The sequence below is a fragment of the Aegilops tauschii genome, chromosome 7 (genome assembly GCF_002575655.3).
Source record: "Aegilops tauschii subsp. strangulata cultivar AL8/78 chromosome 7, Aet v6.0, whole genome shotgun sequence".
Classification (NCBI taxonomy): domain Eukaryota; kingdom Viridiplantae; phylum Streptophyta; class Magnoliopsida; order Poales; family Poaceae; genus Aegilops; species Aegilops tauschii.
In genome coordinates, this window is record NC_053041.3 from 243,805,877 (window position 1) to 243,816,213 (window position 10,337).

Consider the following 10,337-nt stretch of genomic DNA (forward strand, 5'->3'; position numbering starts at 1 on the left):
TGCTAGAGCTACGGGCTATTTGTACATGGTTTGTCGTACAGGCTGATGTGGAGCAAACTAATTGGCTTAGGATTAGCAGCCGGGCCCCATCCCCAGAAATCAGGGGGAGAGCGAATTAGCGAAAGAGGGTCCGTAACTGAAGCGTAAAAGACCTGTACGTCTAGGATTATTGTTAAATTATACTAGTAGAGTGGATTGCGGTGGATTTTTATGTTAAGGCATCTCCGACTCTAAATCGAAGACCGTCTCCGTCCGCCGACCGAGTGATGCGGAACCGACCATCCAACCGCATATCTAAACCTATGGGTCCGGTTAATTTAAATTCAAATACATAGTTCCTGGTCATATAGAGCACGCTCAATCACAATCAAAAAGAGACCAGTATGAATAGTTTTTACATGTCCGATCACAAAAAAATCTCAGTCCAATAGTCCGTGTAAAAAATTGGATTTTTTGCCCTGTAAGAGCAACTCTAGCAGACCCCGCATCCCGCCAGCCAGCAAAACGCGTTTGCAGTTCGCGCAAAACCGCTTTTGCGGGCCGGCGCAGGCTGGCACAGATGCAGACCCCCCAAACGGATCCGTAAAAAATATATTCACGGAATATGCCTTTTTACGGGTCGGCTTCTGCGGGATCTGCTCGGGCACCACCGCGACGACACGCAAACAGATAAACTGCAAATCTCGCATTTGACATAGGATTTCACAAACAAGTTCAAATTCAAACGACATAAATAGTTTTACGCGCAAATAGAAGCCAAGTTCATTACGTCTAACGCAAAAGAGGGCCATGCAAAAGGTTTGAGCCCATGTCCGGCATCATCTTGATCAATCTTCACTCCGCGCCATCGAGTCCATCTTGAAGTTCATCGGCGCCACCGAATCCACCTCCGGCGCTTGTTCCAACTCCCGCATCGAAATCATCCACATTGCCATCATATGGAGCAGAGAAAATATCACCGGAACTGTAACACGGACCGGCCGACGCCACCATTCTTCTCTTCAAGATTTCTTTCCTTGCCATACCATGCCATGTTTTGGTGAGGTCGTCCATGTCATTGCGGTTCATTGACATGATCTTGTTCTCTTCGGCGAGCAACATGGACATGGATTTGTTTTTAGCGGCGCGTGCTCTTCTCTCCTCGATGGCAGCTTTGCGGAGCCCCTCTTCTTTGAGCAATTGCCACTTTTCTTGCTTCTTCTTCGCCTTCTTCTCGGCCAACTCTTTCTTGATCTCCAACGACTTCAACAACATCGACTCATTGGATTGCACCATGGCATCAATCTTCTCCCTTAAGCTAGATGCTTCTTGCTCTCTCTTGATCTTCTCCTTAGTCTTCTTGTTGCCATCGGGCTTGTGCAAATTTCTTGGGCCATCATCATCCTCATCTTCATCCATGTTTGTAAGTGAGCCTCTCTTTGATGGGGATTCTTTGTCGATCAACTTCCACTTCTCGCACTTTTGGAGCAACTCCCAACAATGCTCTAGTTTGAAATTTTCGCCTTCCGAAGCTTCCATGTCCTTGTATCTATGTTGAGCAATCTTGTCCTACACAATGTGAAAAAAGTGATCCTATCATTTCCCATGATGCAATATGATGATGCATAATTTGAACAAAGGCAAAACAAACTCACATAGTCGGACTCCACGGTGCCACTTGGAGGTGCATTGCGTACTTGCTCCAAGCAAGCTGCCCAACAGCTGCACATAGGCTTGATATTCTCCCAACGCCCTTGAAGCGACCGAAGTCCTATTGGGATGCTTTTCCATAATGCGGAAGTATTGATCTTCGATCCTTTGCCAATATCTCTTGGAAGTTTGAGAAGTATCCGTGCATGCATCAAGAGACACCGGACTCCATGCTTGAATCAAAGCTTGATCTTCCAAGATCGTGTAGTTCTTCGGTCTTATGCTTTTCCCAGATTTTGCTTGCGATTGCTCAAACGCTTTCGCTTCGATCTCCTTCAACTCGTCCACACAACCATGATCATCCACACCGCCCTCCATCTCATTGTAGTCGAATGGTTCGAAAGGGGCTTGATCAATGTCAACCGCGTTCGTGTCCAACAAGTTCACGAACTCGGTTGTTGCATTGTTCGAACCACCGCTATAGCGAACGATAACAAGTCACGAGCTATCAAGAATAATGGCGAAAAATGAAAGGGAATCGCCAAGACTGAAGACGCATATCTTCCGACCATTTCGTCGAACACCTCGCTCGCGGGGGGAGCGGCACCGTTGAACGGCATCGCCGGAGCACCTCCTTGCGGGGGGGTGGAGTGAGAGGTTGAAGAAGGTGGCTTCCTTGAAGCCGGAACCTTCCTCCGCTTTACGCCCGCGGCCTTGCCGACCTTCTCCGCCGCCGGTCGGGATCGCGCTACCGCGTTGGCGCCCGGAGCGCGGGCCATCGCAGCGGGGGCAACCGAATTCCCGCCCTGCACGACCACGTTGCCCTGTCGCTTGCGGGCAGGCGCGGCTTGTGCTTGGGCGACGGCGGCGGGGCCAACATGGCCGGCGACGAGATCCGCCCGAGGGGAAGGAGCGTGCGCGACCTCGACAGTGACGGGGGACGGCATTGGGTCGTCCATGGCGACGAGGGACGGCCGGGGAGGAGGAACCGGAGCTTGCGGAGGGGGGCAATGGTGGCGGAGGGTGCGGGGAGCGGGAAAGGGCGCGCGGAAATGTCCCTCCCGCCAAATCTCGCGCGGGATAGGGGTTGAGCTCGGGTCGGCCTCCCGGCCTGTGAAGATAGAGGTTGGGGGAGAAGATTTGCCGCGCCCCGCAAAAATATTTGTGGGCCGGAGCGGGATGCGGGTCTGATCGTGCAGATTTTCCGGCCCCGACCCCCAATTTGGCGGTTATTTTGCGGGCCGGGGCGGGATGCGGGGTCTGCTAGAGTTGCTCTAAGACTGGTATCCGAGCCTCCACACTCACTCTGTCTGCCTCCTTCTAGTCCGTTCCGCGGTCTCCAGCTGATTCTTCAAGCGCTTCAACATTCTAAGACGGACGGCTTGCACGGTCATCCTTGCATCGTCATCCAACTCCTCCATCTTCAAGATCAACATCTTTGAATCGTCCGAAGAGGCTGCAATCTCAACCTTTTTTTCTTCGAGCTTGGCCTTTTTCTCTTCAGTCTTGAGCTTCTTCCCCGTCATGGACACAACCTCTTGGATGATGTACCAACGATGGTTGAGAGACTGTACCCCACGGTTGCGGATGAGTTCGCCAGCGTATGGCTCTAAATGCTTGTGCTCATGAAACCAAATAGGGAAAAGTATATTTTTCGCCCCTCAACTATGTTGAAAGTAGAGAAATGATCTCTTAACTTCAAAACCAGTAAAACTTAGTCCCTCTACTTTTAAAACCGGATAAATTTAGTCCCTCATATTGTTTTTGTGGTTTTCTGCCGATGTGGTATAGTATTATGGTATAAACTCTATAGAAGAAAAAAATGAGAGCCACGGAATGTTACGCACTGCCGGGCCTCCGCGCTCCCCGTCGCCACTTACGCCGCCGCCTCGTGGGCGCACAAGCAGAGCAGCAACAGTGCGCGTGTCGGCTGCGACATATGCCTGTCTGACTTTGCCGATGGCGAGATCGTCCGGGTGCCACCCTGCTCGACGGTGGCAACGCGACTTTCCAGCGAGAGTGGGCTTGCAGCACTGGCTTGATGTGGTTCGCTCGTAGTAGATACGATTACATGTCGATGCATGGGCGCAGCAAAAGCAAAGCAGACAACTAGCTTACGTATGCACGTTAATTCATCTAAGCTGATTCCTCTGGGGCCAAAAGCACCAGCCAGTGTTACCTCTCAACTCACTACTCGAGTAGTTTGTGCACGAAAAACTTGACGCGTAGCTAGACACTTGCAGCGACATGCAACTGACATGCATGCAGCTGCCGGACTCGACGCGCACGGCCTCGACACAAAATAGTGAGCTCGTGCCATGCTAACTGAATGGGAAGGAAACGGGAAAAAAATGAACGGCCTAACTAATCTATAATATCTAAATAGTTTATCTTTACTATAATATTTATCTTAACATGCAGCCTATCCACATCAACAATCAACATGCAATCATCCACCTCAGATCTACGGCACTAAGATTTGCTAGTTTTACAGTTAGAGGGTCATTTATATACTATCGAAAAAGTTGAGGGACGAAAAATATACTTATCCGAACCAAATATGAATGTTGGCCCAAAATATTACGCCCTTTTACTCCGTGCCATAGATCTGATCGATGCCAGTGATCAACCACGTATCACACAACAACTCTTCCTCCTTCACATTGAAGCTTTCTTTTCTACTCTTCTTATTTGAATCAGTAGGAAATTCGTCTGGATCAAGGTCGTCGTCGTCGTGCTCCTGCTGCCGGTGTACGAATTCGGCTCTAGGGTGTATGTGCCCAGCTACGTGGCTACGTGTCGGACTGGGTGTACGTGCCTGGCTGCATGGACTCTGAGTCATCCACATACCCGTCCTTGTAGCAGCCCGCGCCTCTGTCATGGATCATCTCAAACATCTGCACGCTCACGTTGTCGTACGCCGACTCGCCTGGTTGAGACATATTGGTGAACAGATGCGGGCACCGAGCTGCTCCACACCATACGCCCGCGTCCGGACATGTTGCGGCGATGCAGACTCGGAGAAAATGAGCGGCACCGCGTTGACGTCGATGCAGTAAGGCACGTGCCCAGCGACAGCGACGGCTCGGGGACTGCCTACTGAGCTACTGGGTAGCGTAGAAGTATGGAGGCTTGTATTGCACCGGCTAAGATGGTGTCTGCATGGACGGTGATAGCGATGGCACCTAGCGTCCCAAGCCTCGCTCTGCACCATACCCGCCCCCGCACGTCCGCTGCCATGACTACCACTCCGGCCCACCTTTTGCTACTTGAGTGGCACCGCCTTTGCCTTCGCTTTGAGCTTTGAGGGGCGGTTTTGCCGTGTCGCCGAGTTGATCTTTCGGACGGCCACGATCGCTGGATCCTCCACCGCCGCCTTCTTCGGCAACTTTTCGTAGAGTCCATGCGGCGGCGGCGATAAAAATGGACGGGAACTGGCTGGAGAGTGGCAAGATGATAGAGGAGAAAAAGAAAGGGGAATTTTGCCGTAAAACAATGCAGCCATCCCCAAATGTGTGGGCTCTGCCTCATTTTTGTATGTGACAGGGGTGTCACAGTCCTACGTGGTTGGTGTTTGGACTCTCAGAGCTCCCCTAGTTTGCGGGAAAACGAACGTCGGGACTAGTCCGCGAACATCATTGGATGGATTATGGGTCCGAACCGCTCGGACAAGTATTGGAGGTTTGAGGGTTTATGTTGGAGATGCCCTTAAGCGAACATGGAGTTTCTTAGCCCGAGCTCATATGAGCTCGGGTTTTCAGGAAAATGAAAAAAAAATGTGACAAACCTTAACAATTTTTGTCAATGCTTGCAAATTTTCACCGTGAAATAACATTTCTAGAAGCCATGGCAAAATAAACAAAATCATGCTCCAAAAAAATTATTTTCAAAGGCATCTTGGAGTGATGATTTTTCCAAAAATGTTTTTTTCAAAGGCATCTTGGAGTGATGTTTTTTTTTTGCCACCACTTCCAAGAATGTAGTTTCATGCTGAAATTTTGCAAACATCAAAAACTGTTGTCAATGTTTGTAACAAAAAAGTCAGAACTTTTTGAATACTTTTTCAAATATCTATGAGTTTACTGTTCATCCCGAACTTGTCTCGTCATTTCGCTGACAATTTGTTAGTACAACTTGGGACGCCCACTACAAACTTCGTTGTTTGTTCTACTATCACTTAGGTGATTTGACCGTATACAGCCACAGAATATAGGTGCTTTAACGGTTTGACCGCGCCTGGATGGTTGCCTTTCCCACCACGCAGTACACGGAACACCGGTGAAGGTCCATGCGCACCACCGCTGCCAGTAGACTGGCTGCAATATCGGTAAAAGATTCGCCCTAATTATAAAGAAAATGTTCGGCACATAACAACTTTAATGAGCTTCTCAGTGGCAGGAACAGAAAACTCAGCGGCAAACCAAGGGGCAACCGTGCAACCAAAAATTGCAAAACAGTAAGCCAACGAGGAGTTTTATGACCAATAGGAAGTACTACCTCTGTTCCTAAATATAAGATGTTTTAGCAGTTGTGAAATCGAACTGCCAAAACATCTTATATTTAAGAACAGATGGTGTATATATCAAAACAACTAAAAAGCGGATCATTCAGAGCAACTAAAAAGTGGATATAATACTCAAAGTGAAGAGCCCGAAAGGACCAGCATCTCTGAGAAATAAGTTCTGGTGTGCTAATGCTCAAATATCTGAAACTGTTTTAGCATATAAAGACCACTCGCAATCACAAGGATAGCATCAACCTTAACAAATCCTTACTCAATGTTGGTAACAAAAACATCAAGGAGGCAACAAACACTGCCAACAAAGGTACTTGAGAAGAACTACAACTAAGACTGTTGGACGAATGCATCCATTCCGGTAGCTTAGATAGCTTTCCTTGGTGCGACGACGTTATCAGCCTACCAAAGGAGACAATATATGCATTAGGAGACACAGCTAGCCAAAACAGCATATAAGAACAGACAGCATTATAAGAACGTTGGCAATGTGATTGATGTAAGACTGATTAGAAGGTGAATCTGAAGAATCTTGGAAGCTAGAAATATTGGACAAATTTACAAGTTCCAGATAGGCAAAAACTAAAACAAATGCATAAAACGAACATACCTCCTTCTTCACAGGCTCTTCCTTCTCTGACAAGATCAGCTCAATGTGGCAGGGGTTGGACATGTAAGCTGCCATAAAGAAATATTAGCACCATGTCCAATGAAAGCAAATAGACATTTCAATATAACACCCTTGAGAACTTACGATTGATGCGTCCGTGAGCACGGTATGTACGGCGCCTCTGCTTTTGGGCTTGGTTCACCTGGATGTGTGAAATGTAGAGGTTGTCGACGTCCAAGCCTTTAACCTATGTACGCAACACATAGTAAGTTAACCAAAACAAATGCTCATAATATGATGCATATCAAAAATAGAATGAGAAGGATAAAATAGCAGCAGCCGCAGCATACCTCAGCGTTACTCTCAGCATTCTTCAGCAAATCCAACACGAACTGGGCCGACTTTGCAGGCCAGCGACCCTGCCCATTTGGCTGGCGGTTCTTTACTTGCGCAGTACGACCCACACCTCTGCAGTATCTCCGGAAGGGAATCGCTTGCTTGTGGGCGAGAACATCCTCAAGGTACCTCTTAGCCTTGCCCAAAGGCATCCTGCGAAGAGCAAACGCTGTCTCGCGTGTGTTCTGCATCCAGTATTAGCAAGTTAGCGAAACAAACAAGAGAAGATATAACGATTTGACAATGATGCGACTACAACATTATCAATCTAGCACAAAAACGACAAGAAACAACTGTGCTGGCACCAGAGTCCTATGATAAAATAACTGAACTTAGTTTTACAGATACAAAAACTGGCAGAAAAAGATTCCAGGCCAACAGACCATTTCCTTCGCTTACACATTATTAGCCCTAAGAAGCAATGGTACTATATTACATGGGATATTTTTCACCAAGTTCTGAGAGTGAGCAATGCTTGGTATACACACCTCAACAGAAAAGAATAAATAGAGCAAGCTAACAAAAATTTGGCGTGTTCATAACTAAGGATATTCAAATTATGCAATATAAAGATAAGAAACGAGATGACGGAAAGATATCACACAACGTAAACGAAACTATCAGGATATATCAGACCAAGAATCTTCTAAACGATTAATCCCGATTTGGATACATCAGAGCCAGGATCTTCTAAACAATGTGACTTTTAGAGGGGGGGCAAAGATCACTGAGACTCAGGAGTTTGAGCAGTGCAACTTGCAGCAACATCACAAAGTGATAACTATGACACGAGCAATGAACACAGCAATATTCAAAGTTCCTATTAAACTGTAATGACATTTGCCAAAATTTAATGTGCAAAACACGGACTTCAAAATTGCAGACATTAGCTACAGAAATGAGAAGGATAAGGTAGCAGCAGCATACTTAAGCGTTACTCTCAGCGTTTAGCAAATACAACACGAACTGGGCAGATTTTCGATTAAATGCGGACATTAGCTATGTACTTCCTCAAAACAAGACATGGCTAGAGATGATGTCACGTTCGCATTGCCTAAGAACCATGGGCGACTGTGACTAACGTCGGTAAAGAATGCATTGATATCCCTAAAGTAACCTGGGAACTGTGCATGCAAAGAAGAGATCAGAACCTTTACTCTTTAGGTTTATCACAAGTCAATCATTCATGACGGCATTTGTACACTCCCTAACCCTAAATCAACGAGATCGCATGAAAATTGACAAGAACGCTAGTCTGGGATCAATCAACCAGTAGCGCAAATCCACAGACAAAAAATCTCGCGTAGAGCAGGTTCACGGAACGCACCTTGAAGTGGACCCTGAGATCCTTGCCACAGGCCTTGGCCGCTGCGCACGAAAGCACGAAACATCGGATCAAAACACACCACAAGGAGAAGGCAAAGCGCAAAGCAAGAAAAAAATCACTGAGGGGACAGATGGAAGAGAGATCTTACACTTGGTCGGGTTGGACGGATCCCTCGAGTACTTCACCTGCGACGGATGCAACAGCGAGGATGTCAGAGCGACGGCACATACAGCAGGCAGAGGATTGTACATGAGAAGAGAGGGACGAGGCTTACCATGGCGGCGGCGGTGGGGTTGCGGCCGGAGAGGAGGGATGGGAGGGTGAGTGCTGGCCTTGGCACGAACTCTTCCAACAGAGGAAAAACTGAGGCGGCGGCGGAGGTCTATGAGGAGGCGAGAAACCCTAGAGCTTCACAGCTCTTCATGGGCTTACGGCCCAATGTCTCGCGTATTTGGATTATCATTATGGAATCCCATGTATGGGACAGGCCCGGCCTTTTTCTCTCTCGTTTTCCTCTTTGCGTTTCATCTTTTGTTTTTTGTACCCCTCAAAAACAAATCTTTCTTTTCTATCTTTTGGGGAAAGCCATCGTGATGACTTTATTTATTTATTTATTGATCTATCTATAGAAGTATTATCAAAGTTCACCGGAAGTGCAAAGCACCTCAAACATAATAAAAATTATATCGAGTTAAAGTCAACCATGGTGTCACCAAAACCATAATCCCAACGAGAGGACTCCGCCAAGGTGACCCTTTGTCACCTTATCTTTTTATCATTTGCGCTGAAGGTTTTTCAGCCTTACTACATGAGGCTGAAAGACATAAGAGAATTGAGGGGATAAAGGTATCCTTTAGAGCTCCAAGTGTTAACCATCTTCTATTTGCAGATGATTCCCTGTTATTGATTAAAGCTGTTAAGCAATGCGCAAGAAGTGGATAGAATTTTGAACATATATGCAGCCTGCTCTGGACAGATTATAAACAAGGAGAAATCTACAATTATGTTCAGCAAGAATACCCCCTCTCAAGAAAAGAAAGAAGTTATGAGCGCCCTCCAAGTGAGTAATGAGACCAAATCAGAAAAGTATTTGGGGCTACCGGTCTTTATTGGAAAATCAAAAAGTAAGGTTTTTCAATACCTGAAGGAGAGAATATGGAGGAAAATTCAGGGACGGAAAGAGAGAATGTTATCATGTGTAGGAAAGGAAATCCTCATAAAAGTGGTTGCACAAGCGATCCCTATTTATGCTATGGCATGTTTCGACATAACTAAGTCCCTATGTGATCAGATAAGCGCAATGATATGCCGATATTGGTGGAGCCAAATGGACAAGCAAAACAAAATTCATTGGATAAGTTGGGGGGAACTTTTCTTGCCGAAGAGGGAAGGTGGATTAGGATTTAGGGATCTCCATTGTTTCAACCTCGCGATGTTAGCAAAACAGGCATGGAGACTCATTCAGAATCCTGACTCGTTATGTGCTCAAGTCTTAGTTGCGAAGTATTTCCCCCACGGGCAAATTCTGAAGGCAATAACTATGAAGCACATGTCATACTCCTGGCGAAGTATCTTGAAGGGGGTCAAGGTGCTTAATGAGGGTGTTATTTGACGAGTGGGAAATGGCTTAAACATAAACATTTGGAATGATCCATGGCTACCGCGAAGCTCAACGAGGAGGCCAATCACAGTAAGAGGAAGAAACATGTTACTACACAAAGTATCTGAACTCATAAACCCTGTGACCGGAAGCTGGGATGAAGAATTAGTCTATCAAACCTTCTGCAATGAAGATGACAATCTCATTATGCAGCTGCAAGTAAATGAGTCAGCGGACAACAATTTAGCTTGGCATTATG

The 10,337-nt window shown here is 46.7% G+C and overlaps 1 protein-coding gene across 1 annotated transcript; it reads right to left on the bottom strand.

Annotated features, from left to right (window-relative positions):
- Positions 1-6,235: 6,235 nt before the first annotated feature.
- Positions 6,236-8,905, bottom strand: LOC109768552 (large ribosomal subunit protein uL22y). The gene is made up of 7 exons (XM_020327287.4): positions 8,753-8,905; positions 8,627-8,663; positions 8,479-8,519; positions 7,106-7,336; positions 6,900-7,002; positions 6,756-6,823; positions 6,236-6,547 (listed from the first exon to the last, which is right to left on the bottom strand). Exons 1-7 carry the CDS (start codon positions 8,753-8,755, stop codon positions 6,512-6,514), a joined length of 519 nt encoding a protein of 172 aa, XP_020182876.1. The 5' UTR covers positions 8,756-8,905; the 3' UTR covers positions 6,236-6,511.
- Between the last annotated feature and the right edge of the window lie 1,432 nt (positions 8,906-10,337).

Excerpts from the sequence above, each read along its gene's own strand:
- LOC109768552 (XM_020327287.4), bottom strand. Across the intron at positions 6,824-6,899 it reads TGCTCACGGACGCATCAATC|CTTACATGTCCAACCCCTGC; the intron begins GTAAGTTCTCAA and ends TCTTTATGGCAG. Across the intron at positions 6,548-6,755 it reads AAGAGCCTGTGAAGAAGGAG|GCTGATAACGTCGTCGCACC; the intron begins GTATGTTCGTTT and ends CTCCTTTGGTAG.